General features: G+C 36.0%; 1 protein-coding gene across 1 annotated transcript in view; it reads left to right on the plus strand.

Moving 5' to 3' along the window:
- The first annotated feature begins 5,336 nt into the window (after positions 1-5,336).
- LOC117327157 (mitogen-activated protein kinase kinase kinase 4-like) overlaps positions 5,337-18,180 on the plus strand; it is a 28,724-nt gene continuing 15,880 nt past the window's right edge. Inside the window, exons 1-8 of the mRNA XM_033884011.1 lie at positions 5,337-5,419; positions 6,335-8,156; positions 9,554-9,829; positions 10,769-10,930; positions 14,588-14,745; positions 15,211-15,438; positions 15,635-15,734; positions 16,401-16,484. Coding sequence (XP_033739902.1) covers positions 5,346-5,419; positions 6,335-8,156; positions 9,554-9,829; positions 10,769-10,930; positions 14,588-14,745; positions 15,211-15,438; positions 15,635-15,734; positions 16,401-16,484 — 2,904 coding nt within the window. The 5' untranslated portion in view covers positions 5,337-5,345. The remainder of the gene's footprint in view (positions 5,420-6,334; positions 8,157-9,553; positions 9,830-10,768; positions 10,931-14,587; positions 14,746-15,210; positions 15,439-15,634; positions 15,735-16,400; positions 16,485-18,180) is intronic.

The following is an 18,180-nucleotide window of genomic DNA, read 5'->3' on the forward strand; positions in this document are numbered from 1 at the left end:
CTCAATCAATTTAAAGCCACAATCGTGAATGGCAGCCATCAATTTAAAGCCACAATCGTGAATGGCAGCCATAGCAATGACAGATTCTTTTACCCTAACCCTAACCCTAACCGATTGTTTCCATTTTGCAAAAGTCGCTTGCCTTGTTTACTTTAGAGTGCTACCTCATCGATATAAACTAACCAAATGAGACCAGTCCTTGGGTACACGGCCCTATATAGTCAGAGAATAGTAGGACTTAAAAAGAACATCCCTGAGTACCCCCTTCAATATGAGGCTAACAACCTATCAATCAACCCTCGTATAGAAGGAAGGGAGGAAGGAAGGAAGGAAGGAAGGAAGGGTATTTGATGAGTATACATTCTATAAAAGAGTTGTAGCTTTTTTTTCTTTTCCTTCTGACAGATAATGTTTCTAACCCCGTTTCAAAATGTAAAGAATGAGTACTGGCATAAGATGGGAGGCACGTTATGATTCTAGCAGCTTTAAGACTCCACATGCATGTTCTAATCTAGGTAAAATAAAAGTACGATATCTGTAACCTACCGTCGTTGAACATATTGGTTTATGATAAATTCACCATTTAAATAACGATTATAATCTATATATAAGTCTTTGATACGGCTCATCCGTATATTTGTCGTTTCGCAAGATTGATCATCGATCTTACACGAAACCGCACGGTTGTACGATACAATCACACATCGCACAATTACGCGCACATTGTGAGCACGATGTGTTTGGTGCGATGTGCTATTCCACAACTGTAATTAAATTGATATTCACAAAATATGATTCTGTATCTATCTCATACTGCCTTACTATAGCATAGATGTAATATCTTTGTAAGCCAAGTTCCAGTATCTACTTTGTGAGCGTGAAAAATAAAAAAAAAAAAAAAAAAATCTTAGATGCATCCTGCATTTGTATTCGATTTTCAAAAGGCCTATAATTATTTCATAAAAAAATCTTTCCGTCACTAATTTCCGAGTTAACAACTAATAATGTCAGCGGATCATTAATGAAAAACGTTATGACCTTTGTTATGATAGGTCATCATTTTTTATGCAAAAATCCGGGAATCATGTGGTGACATGTTTGTATTCAGCAAACTTAATATGGCGCTGACATTTAATACATTTTTTTTTCGGGAGTAAAATTTCATGAATCAGTGGTTTATTTTTGTTAAAATAAATTTCATGTATATATTGAAACTTCTTAAATTACACATTATTGATATCATTCCTGGTGGATATTTAGATTTTAAAGTGTGTTCGGCTACAGGAAATGACATACGGGACAACGATTTCCACCTAAAATCCTACAAACAGGCAGGATAACGGTAAGGTTCTGCAATTCTTGTGAGAGTTATCGCTCTTTAAACGCGACTGCATAATATTACATACGCACGCTTTTGTATCTCTCTTGCAATATTATATAGATTTTCAATGATATAATTTGATTTAAACATATTTTTATTGCCATTAATAAAAGAAAATAGGATTGAGCACAATTTATAACAACATTATTATGCCCTTTCCCAAATAATGACAAAATTTCAACATTTGGCAAAAAAGATTCAGATTTTTAATTCATGCAGTGGCTATGCATACACTGCCCTCCAAAAGTCCTGTTACAATTATTACGTAAAATACAGCGAAGTTAATCTCTAAATCTGTATTACAATTTGCTATAATCATAACTTCTTGGGTTGTTTTCGTTCATGATTTCAAATGCTCATGTTCATTTTTCAACAGTGCATATGTTTTTGTCACAATGGAAATCCTCAAAATGCAACATTCTGGAAATGTTCCTCTTTGTTTAACATAAATTTTAAAAATTCGTTTCTTACATTTTTTACTGTTAATCAGTTAAACAATTACTTTTATTTGTGTCAGTAAAAACAAAATTCATTTTTGAACATTATGGAAAAAAGGACTCTCCATTCCCTTTCCCTGCAATTCAAAGAGGTGAGGTATTTTTCAAATAATTGGTAACCGTCACTTACAAATGGACTATCTTACAGATATCACAACACATTTTCTCAAATATTGTTGGCTAGCATTCGATTTAAACGTTCCAAGTGTAACAGAACTTTTGGAGGACAGTGTGTGTAGCTACCATTGACGTAAATAACGCAGTTGTATGCACATTCTTTTTTACGAAAAAAAACTAACAAACTATTAATTAACATAACGATGGAAAGTGCCAGAAAATACTATAACTAGTGTCTATGGCATGCCAAAGTGTAAAACAATACATACAATACTAAAGGGGAAAGATTTGACCTTATTAAGGGCAAATGTATTTGTCTTCAAGGTTAAATCATTAGAACCTTAAGTGACAATAGAAATGTCGATTTACAATTGCCTTTAAGTTCAAATCGTTTATCCTTAAGTATGAAAATGTTTCAGTCACACTTTTTAACATTAGATGTGTGAGAAAACATTTTAGATTCCTAAGGTAAAAGATTGGTTCATTATGGCCAGATGTGTTTTACTTTAACGGAAAAAACGCCATTACGTACAATTTATTTCCCTTAAGGTAGAAAGCACTTTTGCCATTATGTAAAGTTTATTTTCATTATGTGCATATTATTCAAATTAAGGTTTAAAAAAGGCTTGCCAATATGACATACGAGGGCTGATTGATATGTTGTGAGTCTCGTATTGAAGGAGGTACTCAAGGATGTTTTGAGTCTTACTATTCTCTGACTATATAGGGCCGTGTACCCAAGGGCTGGTCTCATTTGGTTAGTTTATATCGACGAGGTGGCACTCTAAAGTAAACAAGACAAGCGGCTTTTGCAAAATAGATAAAATCGGTTAGGGTTAGAGTGAAAGAGTCTGCCATTGCCATGGCTGCCATTTACAATTGTGGCTTTATCTTGATTGAGCATCCACCTTATTCACCTGATCTCGCTCCATCAGACTTTCATCTATTTCCGAAACTGAAAACAGCTATTTCAGGCACCCTAACCCTAACATGCAGTGAATTACTTTCTGAACAGCCAAGAAAATGAGTTCTATAAAAGTGATGTCGAGGCCCTTAAACACCGCTGGCAAAAGTGTATAGATACTGAAATGGATTATGTTGAAAAATAATACAATATGACCGGCTAAATTCAAATCCATCAATATGAGGCTCACAACTTATCAATCAGCCCTCGTAAATTAATGGTGAAGTTTTTGTTTTTGTTTTTTGTCCTCAAGGTAAATATTTGTAATATTTGTTTGCTATTATGTGACCCGATCGTATCGTATTTGTAAAAGATTTGACCTAAAGTGTAGATTTCTTGTTTACATTAAGTTCAAGTCATTTAACATTTAACGTTTAAGTAAAACATGCATAATGTCAAAAAAGATATCTGCCCTTAAGGCCATTTTTTCTCTTAAGTATGATATATACATACTTGTATATTATATGACACTTTGGCATGCCATATGTGTTGATCAAAGTCTGCATTAAGACATCCAAGAGGAAATAACTTTAGCTAAACAAATTCAGCGAATAGAAATAAATGAATCCCATATTGCAAACACTGATATATACGTTAACAATTTCCAGTTTCCAATGTTGTGTTATGAGAACACCCTTTTATTTTTCAATGCATTGTGAAAGCGGCGAGGCCATGTCAAAGCGTCTACATATTCAATTCATTAATATGACGGGCTGCTATCTGTTGTAGGCAGTGACGAAGCAAACTGAACACCAACAGCTTTTTATTCCATCAAACTGACAAAATGCAGTAATTACTTTTGTTATCGCTGATTCATCAACTAGATAATCTATATGTCAAACTTAGAGTGGGTCAGTCTCTTGCTGGATTTCACTGACCTGCATATATGCAACTTCAGTTGCCAGTGATGATAATCTTTCCGTTTCCATTTAAGTTTTTGCTTTTTGTTTGCTTTTTTATGTTGATGTATACTGCATGGTGATGGTAAATATAACTTTAACTATGCTAATTACAAGGAGTTTAGAAAAACTGGCGTAATAGGTTTAGGATGTATATTTACAAATAACTGCATGTATATGACGTATTTTTTTCAGTAAAATCATCAATTTTTTTACTGATTGGAAAATCAAACCGCTATCTGGTAGCAGCGGATCCAGGATTTTCGAAGGGGGGTCCAGTAATTTAGTAATTAATGCGAGCGCCATAGGCACGAGCCGATATATATTTTTATTTGCGAGGGGTCTTGGTTCAGGGCAGCGCCCAGGAAGGGGGTTCCATGGGGGCAAAGCCCCCCACCCACCCAAACTTTCGGCCATATTATATTTCGATTTGATTAAAACATGTTTTATTTGCATCGATATATAAAAGGATTGGACAAAGGCTTTCAAACTTATATGAAGCCATTTCCCAACTATATATATATTTGGATCTACCCACAAATGACAATCACAACATGGGATCATCGCGAGCATACATATAGAGAAAATTAATTTCATTACTTTCTGTGAAATTAAGATATGAACAGCATCCATTTTCAATTTGTTTTCTTCTTTAGGCAGTCGCCAAGGCATTTTTAAGGCTATCAAAAATGTTCGTTCCAACAATAGAACCTAATACATTTGAATGGCTAAAATGCTCCGTATCAAAATTAATATACATGTCCTTGTATACTACACGCGGAAAAAAATGTTTGATGTTATATAATATATGTACGTACATGTTTATGCATATTTATTGAACAAAACTATGCGATTTTCAAAGTTGAATAAAAAAAATATCGATGGAATTCGAGTGAATGCTACTTGTAAAGTATATTTTTTCCAGCCATTTAAATAGTAAAGGTATATCAAAGCGTCGAAGTAAAAACCTATTGTTTTTGTTTCTTTACGTATACACGTATAGGCTACATGTATGTATTTGGGTTGCGTTCAGAGATAGCTATTGTCTACGCTGTTTTAGGAATCGAGTCCATATCCTCCTTAAATCATGCTGCTAAACTAATCTTGGTCATTCCGGCGGCATATTGTTTTTCCCCTGGGGTTCATCCAAATTCCACCCCACCCAACACTTCGGCCCCTATCTGTGTGTTCTACACTATGGACACTGTAATGTTGGTAAACTTAAGCTAACCATGCTTGCTCCAAAGCATGAATAACGATCCCCGGAGTTTACATGCAGGTTGATTCAGAAACATTTGACGTGCTACTTCTTTCGTATCGTCAATTGTGAATGGTTGCGGAAATAACTGACTTTATTTTGTGGATGCTAAGTAGATACACGTAAGGCGTAAGTATGTATTTTGTTTAATTTGTGACTACCTGACTGTAAAAATCTGCATCGTTAATCACGTTTCTTGAACGTGAACTCGCGTGACTTGGAAACAGCTATGGCGGACCCACACAGGGACAGCCTTGTGTCCGTCTCGCCAGTGGAAGATTATAATCCATTGCAGGATGATTTGTGAGTAAATTTCCGTCTACTTATGCATCGAACATTAGTTCTTACATTGCACCTGGTCTGATTGTGCATTCGGCATGCATTTTTAAGTATGCATACGATTTTTGGTGGTGCCCGTCTGCAAAAAATGTCAGTCTGCTCTCTGTCCTTGGACAGTTGCAGAGTAGCACTCGTCTGTAGGAAGCGTGCACTACCTCTGCGCTTCATTTGCCACGTTTTTCTCAGATTTCTTGTATGTTTTTTCGGTTGGTCTTATAAATTAATCTTAAATACGGAATTTGCGTTCGAGATGTTATTTTCTTATTAGGGTGGACTGATGCCAGAATTTTTTGTATACTACAATGGGGTTGACAGTGCAAATTGTCTTACCACTGTTTATGTTGTTACTCACGTGCTCGACGCCTCTATTATCATAATTGTGTGTTTTGTGATGTAAACTCATACTGAAATTAAACACAAGTAAACTCTTATAATGCTCAATTGATGAATGTATGAATATGGAAATAATGACACAATTTCAATAAAAACTGAATTCAACTGGTGAACATTCTGATTGAAGTGTAAGATCCTGTCCTCACTCAAAAGATAAAACTTTCATCTAGGCCTATAGGCCTAGCACGTATTTCACTTATTTCAAAAACTGCAAAAGAATAAGCTTCCCAATGTTATGTCAGAAGTACTCTTCGTATGTATGTCATAATGATCTGCATTTGATTTATTTTAATCTGAAAATTAAATGTTTTGTAGAATTCTGAGAAGTTAGTGTTATGAACAAATCTATCCTGTTTATATTTACATTACCTTGGATACAAAATAAAATAATGCATTTTGAACTTTAATAGCTTGCAAGTGGATTTCACAATGAATATATTTTAATTTCCTGGTTATTACTTACAATGTGTCTTCCCTTTATTTCAGTCCAATGTCAGTAGAAGAAAATGATGCTGATGGCAGTGATGATTTTGATGACGATTCACCATGTGTATCATTAGATGCAGAAAATGATCCAAGATTTGATGTAATGAAATACAGTATAACACCACCTCCAGATCCAAGGCGTATGAAACGAGAAAAGAGTAAACAACAATCTCACACACATCGGGTATCTCAGAAGGAACACAAAGAAAAGATCGAGATGAGGAGGAAGTCCCTGGGACGTGGCCCTATGAACGTCATAAAGGAAAGATATCGAGGAGATCAAATGTTCTCCATGCTTAGTGGCGTAGACTCTGACGATAACCTCGAAAGAGATTTTCCAGAAAATGAAAAAGAAAAGAAACACAAAGACAGTCGTGAATCTAAAAAGAAAGTACTGACAACTACAAGGGCTTATGATCGAACTTTGAAAAGAACTTCAAGTGATTTAACAGCTCTTAATACAGACACTGCGGAAGTGCCACTGTATTCAACAATAACAAGACAACTGGACAGTTCTGGACGATTTTCTGGTTTGGTTAAGTCATCTCCTCTCACCCTAAGTGGCAGTGGGGCATTTGGATCGATGGGTCTAGGAATGAGTTGGGGACGAGACTTCAGAAGGCAATCCATGGCAAATGTGGAGTGCCCAAGAGATCGTGTGGAATTCTATAAGATATTCCAGGCTCTTATCCACATGGGGTCACAAGGAGGGAGGAAAGATAAAGATGTCAAAGGAAAAGATAAAAGTAGTAACCCATACTACCGACGACAAATGAGCACGGAACAGGAGCTGTTTCAGGAAAGGTTCAGTGACTTCCTCTGGCAGGAACTGCAGTGGGAACTTCATGGCTATGGTGATGACAGACTAAAAATTGAACGTGCCAAAATACCTGATGTATTAGAAAAAGTTACATGTTTCAAAATTGCTATTGACATGGGGGAAGAAATGGTAGATGCAGGCATCAAAGAGATTAATTTGCTCTCTCCAGCTAAAGCAGCAAAGAGAGAGATATTTGATAATGACACCGTGACTCTGAGTCCAATTTCTATAAAGAGACAGCTAGAAGCATTAAATCAAGTGGAGGAACTCCTGACCAAGTTAGATGCTTTGGAGCAATTGTTTCCCACATCAAAAGCCTTTGCCAAAGAATTCCCTTTGTATGGGACACCAAACTTTAAAAACCGTGTGAAGTCTTTGTACTTATGGTTGAATATTACTAGAGATCTTTGTCACAAAATGAAACTCTTAGGTAAGATACTTGGTGTTCAACACCTTAACGATGTATTCTGGCCAATGTTAGACTTTGAAACACCCTGCACAGCTGAACCAAGGGCTACATATAGTCACTATCGGTCTAGCTTACCAGAAATTCTGGAGCCAGATTTAAGTGAAGATGACAATATTGAAGATGATGAAGATGACAGTAGTGCAAATGTCATCTCTGAAGAAGACAGAACCCCATCACCTCAAATCAAAACATCCAAAAAAGTCCAATTTTCACTGGGAAGTGCTCGTTCCTCAAGGAACTCAAGCCCCATCACAGTAGAAATGCCTGATACATCCACTCCGGTCAAGCAACCATTTTTACGTTACTGGACCCCATCTAACAGTCTGTCTCACATTTCCAGTGAAACTAGTCTGGAGGACATGACTGTTGTCACCAGCTGTGTCTATAGAAAGTATGTAGACAAAACCTTACGCAGAATGGGAATGAACAAAATGCTTATACGATTTCGTGAACTATTAGATAGGACTTTACAGAGAGCAAAGGAAGCATTACAAAGACCAAAGGGACTAAATGTATCTGACTCTAACAGTAAAGTAAGTATTCACACATATAATTGATGAACAATTAATATCATGGTCCTCTTTAGAACTCCCAGATTATCTGATGTGCATCATATATTTTGTTTTGATCCGTTGGAAATTAATCGTATTCAATGTTTTTCTTGAAATTGCAATCGGGTGGAAAAAATTTGTGCATCAAAAGTGTAAAATAAGAAAAATCAGGAACATAAATACAGAATTTTATGTCCTAAAATGAAAAAAGTCTGATTTAAAGATTTCTGAAGTTAATCAATATTTATATATATATAAGTAAAACCTCATTATATCGCCACCTTCTGGTCTCCGGGATTTCGGCAATATAAAGAGTTTGGCAGTATATATACCAGGTTTAAATTTGTTGTTCAAACTTGAGTTTGCTGTCCAAACACTGTACTATACATGTACAGTATACAGTTTACATATATATTTCCACAACAACTCGTCAAGACTTAATTTGGAAATCAAAAATGACTTCAGAAAATTTATTCTGTCAAAAGCAATTTATTTATCAAAATACTGCATCGAATTGTATAGATATGATTTGATAACAAATGCAATTTAATTATTTTCCTAAGAATGTCATCGTAATTTTCATCGCATTAATGTACAGTAATCGTAACATGATTTTCAATGTTACCTTGTTTATTTAACTGTGTGCATGCATGTTCTACTGTGTGTAAAAAAAATGTATCAATTGTCATTCGTTTTCCCATGGACTGATCATGACCAACTGACAAAACAAACTGTTGAAGAGAATTATTTCTGAATGTCTGTAGTAGAATATGCTTGTGTTCTAGAAATCTGACAACGGTACCTGTGTTGATTCCCATCGTTGCCTCTGACACCTATATAGTAGGAGGCGGGGCCCCCCCCCCCCCGGGCTGTGTTAATTTTTTGCTGTCATCAAAATTTAAATCTAAATTTGCTTTTGGTGTGTTCATTTTGGATATGAACGAAAGAAACGTATAAGTAAATCGCAGAAGCGAGTTTGATTTATCATTACTTTCGAAACTTACCTGTAGAATGACCACAAAGGACTAGCTATATATATATATAGCTATGGTTCAATGATTTCATGTATGTACGTTCATATACACACGCTCATTATGTGCACAGCTACCCTGGTAATTGTTTCCTGTCAGTTGGCAGTACGTACATGTCCTTCTGGACTCAATTTGGCAATATTAACGAGGTCAAGATGATGTTGTTTTAACCATTGAAATATGATGGTGGATCATGGTAAGCAGGTTTATGGTAAAACGGGTGCATTACTGTGTAAGGAAATACATTCTGAATGAATTCTTAGTTATAAGCGAGTTTGATGGTATATATAACGGGTGGTGAAATAACAGGTTTTCAACGTATTGTTACTTATTTGTATATGTTTTCAGTCACCTGCTGAAGAGAAGTCCCATCTATCATCCTCACCTGGGCTTGACTTGTTACCGTCGGATTTGGCGTCCCCGACATCATTGACGTACCATCAGAGTACAAGCCAAACTGACCAGGAGTCCTTGGTAACTCACTTCACAGAGATGGGCCTGCCCTCGTTCCGACCCAGCTACCTCTTTCTTCTCAATGTGTTCCTGGAAGTTATTCATGAAGCCTTGCGGCTTAGGCTGGAACAGAGACCCAAAGGAGAACCATCATTCCTCAGTATTCGTCCTGTACGTAAATTTTGAACTGAAAGGTCTTTGGGAGTTCTGGATGGATAATTTCTTCCCAAAAAAAGAAACAGTACATTATCTTCTTCCGCAAAGTATTTTTGATTTCATGTGATGATTTATGCTTTGATATAGTTTAAGATGCCTGTAGAAGATAAATGAATTATAGAAAAAAAACGTTAAAATCATAGACAATGACCTGTTTTATCATTGATTATTGCAAACTATTTTCTGCATACCTGTAAATTATTTCTCTTGCTGCCTGGTTTACAAGGGGAGGTAACTTGTACAAGTAATTCACACATGTATTAAACTGTCTTTGATATGTTTTTGTTGTCACATTAGAAACTAGGCCAATCTAGGAATTAAACTCTAGAAACATGACAAAGTTCTCCTGGTATCAACAGAAGTCCAGTAAATTAACTTATTAATCCAATCTGTGAGGGAGGTTACAGTCAATCGTTGTTTGTGAACTTAGTAAATCTGCATCCTTCAACATGAGGTTAACACAACCACAGCCTTTTCAAAGTCAATAACTGTCCTGAAAACAACATGCATGATTTCCATCAGTTACCTTCCTGGAATACACAGTTACTTAAAAAAATTAAAACTCTCTTCATATTTTCTGCCACTGCATATATATATATACTACTAAATTTTTTTTTCTTATCACAGGTAAACAGAAATTTTGATTTCTGGTCCCCAACCAAAGGCTCAGTAGTTCATGGCTAATATTAGGGGTTGGGAAGGATAGCTTAGCCATGGGCCATAGGCACATCAAATTCTTAATGGCCCATAGAAAATTTAAAGTTTTACATAAAAGCAAATGGCCCATAGGCATTTTTACAATGGTGGTATAAATGGCCTTTAACTTGCCTCTGTCTTCCCGATCCCTGTAAAATAGAATTTAATTCATCATGGTAATTTGTTTGTCTACTTCAGCTATTGCGTGAGTGTAAGGATGTATTACGAGGTGCTGTCATAGTGAAGCAGTATTACCAACAAATGGTGGCCTCTGTTAGATCTGATGAGGAGTTTGCTGATGAGGAGGAAAACTTTCCTGACCTTGAACAGTTCGACGATGATATGAGGAAGATGCTGGAAGTAAGACTCTCATAAACTTTGATATCTACTATAGAAGTAAATGTAGGATTTGTATACTTAATGAATGTGTATGAAGAGACGAACGTATTTAAAAAAATATAATTTGTCGTATTCTGCGGGTCAAAAATCTTAGTGACACATACATTACCTTAAAGAGAAATGTTTTATCTTTCCAATGAGTGTTCGATGAACAAAATTGGCCAAGTATTATCCAAGTTATGACCTGACGAATTCGGAAATAGATGCCGAAATGGCTAGGTCGGAATCTCCCTGTCCGGTTGAATAGTCGCCTCGCCTCTAATGGGTACCTCAATAACCATTCAGAAATCGAAAAATTGACGCTTGCAGCAGTATACAGTAACCATAACTATGTCCATATAGGATGTCGGTTGGTTATGTTATCCGTCATGTGCCGTAGCCAATTCCATATTACATCACCGAGCTTACCGTCTTCAAAAAGAACCACCATCTTTCCCTTCATTCGGAACGCTTCTTGGCTGTACGACCACTGTAACGACATAAACAAAATCACGAAAGGTTAGGGAAAGATGGCGGTGTTTTTGAAGACGGTAAGCTCGGTGATGTAATATGGAATTGGCTATGGCACATGACGGATAACATAACCAACCAACATCCTATATTGACATAGTTATGGTTACTGTATACCACTGCAAGCGTCGATTTTTCGATTTCTGAATGGTTATTGAGGTACCCATTAGAGGCGAGGCGACTATTCAACCGGACAGGGAGATTCCGACCTAGCCATTTCGGCATCTATTTCCGAATTCGTCAGGTCATAACTTGGATAATACTTGGCCAATTTTGTTCATCGAACACTCATTGGAAAGATAAAACATTTCTCTTTAAGGTAATGTATGTGTCACTAAGATTTTTGACCCGCAGAATACGACAAATTATATTTTTTTAAATACGTTCGTCTTCCCCCTCTTTGTAGTTACTACCCTTGATACTATATACATATATATATAGACTATCATTTGGAAAATCGTGCCAAGCCCCTGTGTATATACCAGGTTTAAATTTGTTGTTCAAACTTGAGTTTGCTGTCCAAACACTGTACTATACAGTATACAGTTTACATATATATTTCCACAACAACTCGTCAAGACTTAATTTGGAAATCAAAAATGACTTCAGAAAATTTATTCTGTCAAAAGCAATTTATTTATCAAAATACTGCATCGAATTGTATAGATATGATTTGATAACAAATGCAATTTAATTATTTTCCTAAGAATGTCATCGTAATTTTCATCGCATTAATGTACAGTAATCGTAAAATGATTTTCAATGTTACCTTGTTTATTTAACTGTGTGCATGCATGTTCTACTGTGTGTCAAAAAATGTATCAATTGTCATTCGTTTTCCCATGGACTGATCATGACCAACTGACAAAACAAACTGTTGAAGAGAATTATTTCTGAATGTCTGTAGTAGAATATGCTTGTGTTCTAGAAATCTGACAACGGTACCTGTGTTGATTCCCATCGTTGCCTCACCTATAGTAGGGGGCGGGGCTGTGTTAATTTTTTGCTGTCATCAAAATTTAAATCTAAATTTGCTTTTGGTGTGTTCATTTTAGATATGAAGGAAAGAAACGTATAATAAGTAAATCGCAGAAGCGAGTTTGATTTATCATTACTTTTGAAACTTACCTGTAGAATGACCACAAAGGACTAGCTATAGCTATATGGTTCAATGATTTCATGTATGTACGTTCATATACACACGCTCATTATGTGCACAGCTACCCTGGTAATTGTTTCCTGTCAGTTGGCAGTCAGTCAATTTAACATCTAAACACATGCATGTACGCGTACATGTCCTTCTGGACTCAATTTGGCAATATTAACGAGGTCAAGATCATGTTGTTTTAACCATTGAAATATGATGGTGGATGATGGTAAGCAGGTTTATGGTAAAACGGGTGCATTACTGTGTAAGGAAATACATTCTGAATGAATTCTTAGTTATAAGCGAGTTTGATGGTACGTGTATATATAACAGGTGGTGAAATAACAGGTTTTCACTGTATTGTTACATACTTATTTGTATATGTTTTCAGTCACCTGCTGAAGAGAAGTCCCATCTATCATCCTCACCTGGGCTTGACTTGTTACCGTCGGATTTGGCGTCCCCGACATCATTGACGTACCATCAGAGTACAAGCCAAACTGACCAGGAGTCCTTGGTAACTCACTTCACAGAGATGGGCCTGCCCTCGTTCCGACCCAGCTACCTCTTTCTTCTCAATGTGTTCCTGGAAGTTATTCATGAAGCCTTGCGACTTAGGCTGGAACAGAGACCCAAAGGAGAACCATCATTCCTCAGTATTCGTCCTGTACGTAAATATTTAACTGATAGGTCCCGGGGAGTTCTGGATGGGACCAAATCATTTCTTCACAAAAAGAGAAACAGCACATTATCTTCTTCCGCAAAGTATTTGTGATTTCATGTGATGATTTATGCTTTGATTTAGTTAAAGATGCCTGTATAAGATAAATGAATTATAGAAAAAAACCGTTAAAATCATAGATAATGACCTGTTTTATCATTGATTAATTCTCTTGCTGCCTGGTTTGTACAAGGGGAGGTAACTTGTACAAGTAATTCACACATGTATTAAACTGTCTTTGATATGTTTTTGTTGTCACATCAGAAACTAGGCCAATCTAGGAATTAAACTCTAGAAACATGACAAAGTTCTCCTGGTATCAACAGAAGTCCAATAAACTAACCTTATTAATCCAATCTGTGAGGGAGGTTACAGTCAATCGTTGTTTGTGAACTTAGTAAATCTGCATCCTTCAACATGAGGTTAACACAACCACAGCCTTTTCAAAGTCAATAACTGTCCTGAAAACAACATGCATGATTTCCATCAGTTACCTTCCTGGAATACACAGTTACTTAAAAAAATTAAAACTCTCTTCATATTTTCTGCCACTGCATATATATATATACTACTAAATTTTTTTTTCTTATCACAGGTAAACAGAAATTTTGATTTCTGGTCCCCAACCAAAGGCTCAGTAGTTCATGGCTAATATTAGGGGTTGGGAAGGATAGCTTAGCCATGGGCCATAGGCACATCAAATTCTTAATGGCCCATAGAAAATTTAAAGTTTTACATAAAAGCAAATGGCCCATAGGCATTTTTACAATGGTGGTATAAATGGCCTTTAACTTGCCTCTGTCTTCCCGATCCCTGTAAAATAGAATTTAATTCATCATGGTAATTTGTTTGTCTACTTCAGCTATTGCGTGAGTGTAAGGATGTATTACGAGGTGCTGTCATAGTGAAGCAGTATTACCAACAAATGGTGGCCTCTGTTAGATCTGATGAGGAGTTTGCTGATGAGGAGGAAAACTTTCCTGACCTTGAACAGTTCGACGATGATATGAGGAAGATGCTGGAAGTAAGACTCTCATAAACTTTGATATCTACTATAGAAGTAAATGTAGGATTTGTATACTTAATGAATGTGTATGAAGAACGGAATATAAAAAGTAGTTTGGAAACTTTTCTTAATATCTGGAATTGTCCGTCAAGTAATTGCATTCTAGTTCTGAACTGATTTTGTCTAAAGTGTGCCGATACTAGATGTGTGCGATTAATGGAATTTTCTTTGTAGATCTACTTCACATACATCCAAACCTGGTTGATAACTTTACAAAACCTACCAGAAGCCTCCAGGAGTCTCAAAAATGTACTGGAGCAGGAATGGAGCTTCACCAAACAGATTTGTCCCCATGTCAGGGGCGGTGAGGCAGAGGCAGGCAAACGATTCAGGTAAATTTGTTGTTGAATTGGTGGAACAGAAAAGTTTTCAGTTTGGTCAAAATTTCTTTTATTATATAATGCCAAATTTTCTGAAATACAATAAAACCTGGCTAAATCTTGATCCCTGTCTGTAAGGATTTGATATTTGCTGTTTCCCTCAGAATTTATAGCTAGGTAATTGTATAATTAAACATCTTTTTAATCTGGAGCTTGTCTATGACATTACTGCCTTGTCTACATTTTAACTATTTTTTCAATTATGAATTTTTTCTGAATTTCCATTTGTCGTTTGGCTATGGATGCTGAGTAGTCAAAGTCTGGACAAGGAAATATAGAAATTTGCAGGATTCAGAATAGGTCATAGATCAAGATATCATTCACATAGATTCAATTTTTCAGGTCAGAGATATACATCTTCAGATGTCAGTATTTTTGAGAAATTATGAATGTATTTTGTTGTTGTTATTTTTACAGTTCATTGGCCAGTAGCCTGCTATATTCTATTGCTGATTTCCTGGACTCTGGTATCGACGATTTCAGTATATCATTGTATGATTGGACAGCTCTAGATGATGATGATGACGAGGATGATGATGAAGATGGAGACAATGAAAATGATGATTCTATAGGAAATGACAATGAAAGGAATGAAGAAGACAAGGAGAGGGAGGAAAAGGAGAAATCCCATATATTAGAGCTGAGGTTTGTTTTCTGACAGTTCAATTCTTTGTCTGCCTCAATTTTAGCTACATAAACAATATTCATCAGTATAAAATTCAAGATGGGGATTTAAATTCAGGTGATATAGATTTCAACCTCACAGGTTAATACAGTCATGCTGCATACATCTTTATTCATATTCAATATATCTTTCTCATTGTCATTTCTCTTGTTTCAGGCATTCATTCCAGAAAACATCCAGAAAATGCAAGAGTTTGTTCAATGAAGCACGCGAGAGAGCTTCAAAAGCTCTAGGGTTCGCTAAAACATTACGTAAGGTATGTTTGAAAAAAAGTATATTGCTATATTACTATTCATTACTTTTATAGATTTCCATTAGGGTCGTCCGTCGTCTTGTTCATCTCATAGCCCGTCTGACATTAACCTGTTCAGGTTCTATCTCCAACATTGCTTGACATTAGAATTTCATACTTGGTGCATGGGTTCGCCAAGGTGAGGCAGTGTGTCATGTATCAAATGTAGGTCACTTATCTACATTTTGACCTTTGACCTACATCAAAGAAAAAAGTTTGTCTGGGCTACGTTTCCTGCTTGACATGAAAACTTCTTACTTGGGGCACGGTCTCGCCTGCACGAGGCAGTGTCGTGTAAAATAGATCAATATAACCTACATTTTGTCCTTTAATCTTCATCAACTAACAATTTACTGTAACTTGTGATATGGGTTCACCTTATCTATGCCATTCTTGTGGTTGTTGTTCTGAAGGAATAGGAAAGCAAATCATTAATGAGATTCATTTGAAGTCTTGGAGTAAAGAAGACGTTTAATTGTAATATTGTTGTTTGTTAAAAGAAAAATATCAGCATCGATTTCCCACAATATAATTTACATGTCTGAAAATGTTATGTTATTCTCAAAACTAAGAAAATGTCTTCCCATGAGTTTTGCCATCATTTTTATTTTTTTTTTTTACATGCTACAGGACCTGGAAATTGCTGCAGATTTCAATATTGCTGATACAACTGTACAACTGCTGGAAAAACTTCGTGAAACTGACCATGTCATGGTATGATTAAATGTTATATTACAATGTTGTAAGCTTTTTTTGACTGTTCAAAAGAAATTTCATTCCTTGTAACAATTGTGTAAGTAATGTATTTTAATAGAGTATTCTTGGAAAATCTATAACTCTCCAGCATCTGATGGTGGACTGTTCTAATTGTCACTTTTGTCTGTGGTCCATTGTCCTTTAACAAATATTGTTAGCACAATTTTTCTGGGGTACATTAGAGATCTTTCTGAAATTCCATATGTATGTTCTTCACATTCCGAGTTTGTTGGGTTTTAATATATTTTGCATCTTTACATACATGTGTAACAGGATGGGTCTTTCTTGAAATTCACTTGTTTCGGTATTTATAGATTCCTCTTTATTATGAATATAATTTGGACCAATCAGAAGAGCAAAAACAGGTCACAGTTATATTACAGTCAAACCTCTATAGCGACCGCCCAAGGGGAGACAGAAAAACAGTCACTATAGACAGGTTGCCTTTATAGACAGGTCAAAATTATTGCACCAACCAATTTACTTAAAACTGCCATAAATAAATTGTCATTGAACAGGGCATTCAGAAAACCAGTCAGAAGTTAAATAAATGCATAAACTTTATAAATCTGAAGGGTTTAATATTTAATGATTGGTGGACCCAAACACAAAATATAACTCAAAATGGTCTTATGGATAATTTTTTTTAAATATTTTGTTCTGAAATAATGCTATATGTATCTATCAAATTATCTCCCTTTCTTTCATAAATAAAGAAAAAGAATACACAATAATTAATTAATTAATTATATTTGTGTTACTACTAATTATTTTGTGTTATAGTCTTACTTCTTAAAACCAAAATTATTTTTTTTTTGACCCACATTGAAATCCGGATATTTGTGTCAGTTTACGACTTTTTATTAGTATTGACTAATTAAAGATGGCGGCAGTACAAACGCTAGTACCGACAGCTACGATTAAGAAAGGCATTATTGGCTTTCATGTGAGTAAATCTTGTTGACAGATATGACCAGTGTTTGTTATTGAAGTGATGTATCCTAGTTGTAATCACAAAATTAACTGACCGTGTCAAATGAAACCACCTGTGCACAGTTGTAATGTAATACCGACACGCATGGTGACCCGACTCCTCTCTTACCGAGCCCCAGGCCAGGGCAGCTACAGTAATTATAGGCTAACAGGTGGTAGGGGTCTTTTGTTTATATACTCAGGCCAGGGTTGTGGTGGTCCTTTGTTTGTATAATCAAGCCAGGGTCGATGTGTCTGAATTTTCCGGGGATTTTATGAGGGATGACTGCCGAGAGCAGAAGATGGCTGACAGAAATCGGTCGCTATAGAAAACAAATTAGCGACCGCCGTTCCGAAATCACCGGTCGTTAGCCACATTAGACAGGTAGTCGCTATACAGAGGGTCGTAATATAGTAAAAGCTCACGGGGAATCTTAAAACCGGTCGTTATAGACAGGCAGTCGTTATATACAGGGGGTCGTTAGAGCAGGTTTGACTGTATTTTCAATGACAAAGCGAGGATTATTAAATGAAAGAAAATGAGAGACAAAACGTTTTTGAGAAAATTTCAAGTTTACATAACTAAAAAAGACCATTCATAGGTAGGTGCCAGTATCCTTATGATGTTTCCTGTTATTGATGAAAGAGTGAATATTTTGATGACACCATTGCAACAAGTATG

The sequence above is a fragment of the Pecten maximus genome, chromosome 5, assembly GCF_902652985.1.
Source record: "Pecten maximus chromosome 5, xPecMax1.1, whole genome shotgun sequence".
Taxonomy (NCBI): domain Eukaryota; kingdom Metazoa; phylum Mollusca; class Bivalvia; order Pectinida; family Pectinidae; genus Pecten; species Pecten maximus.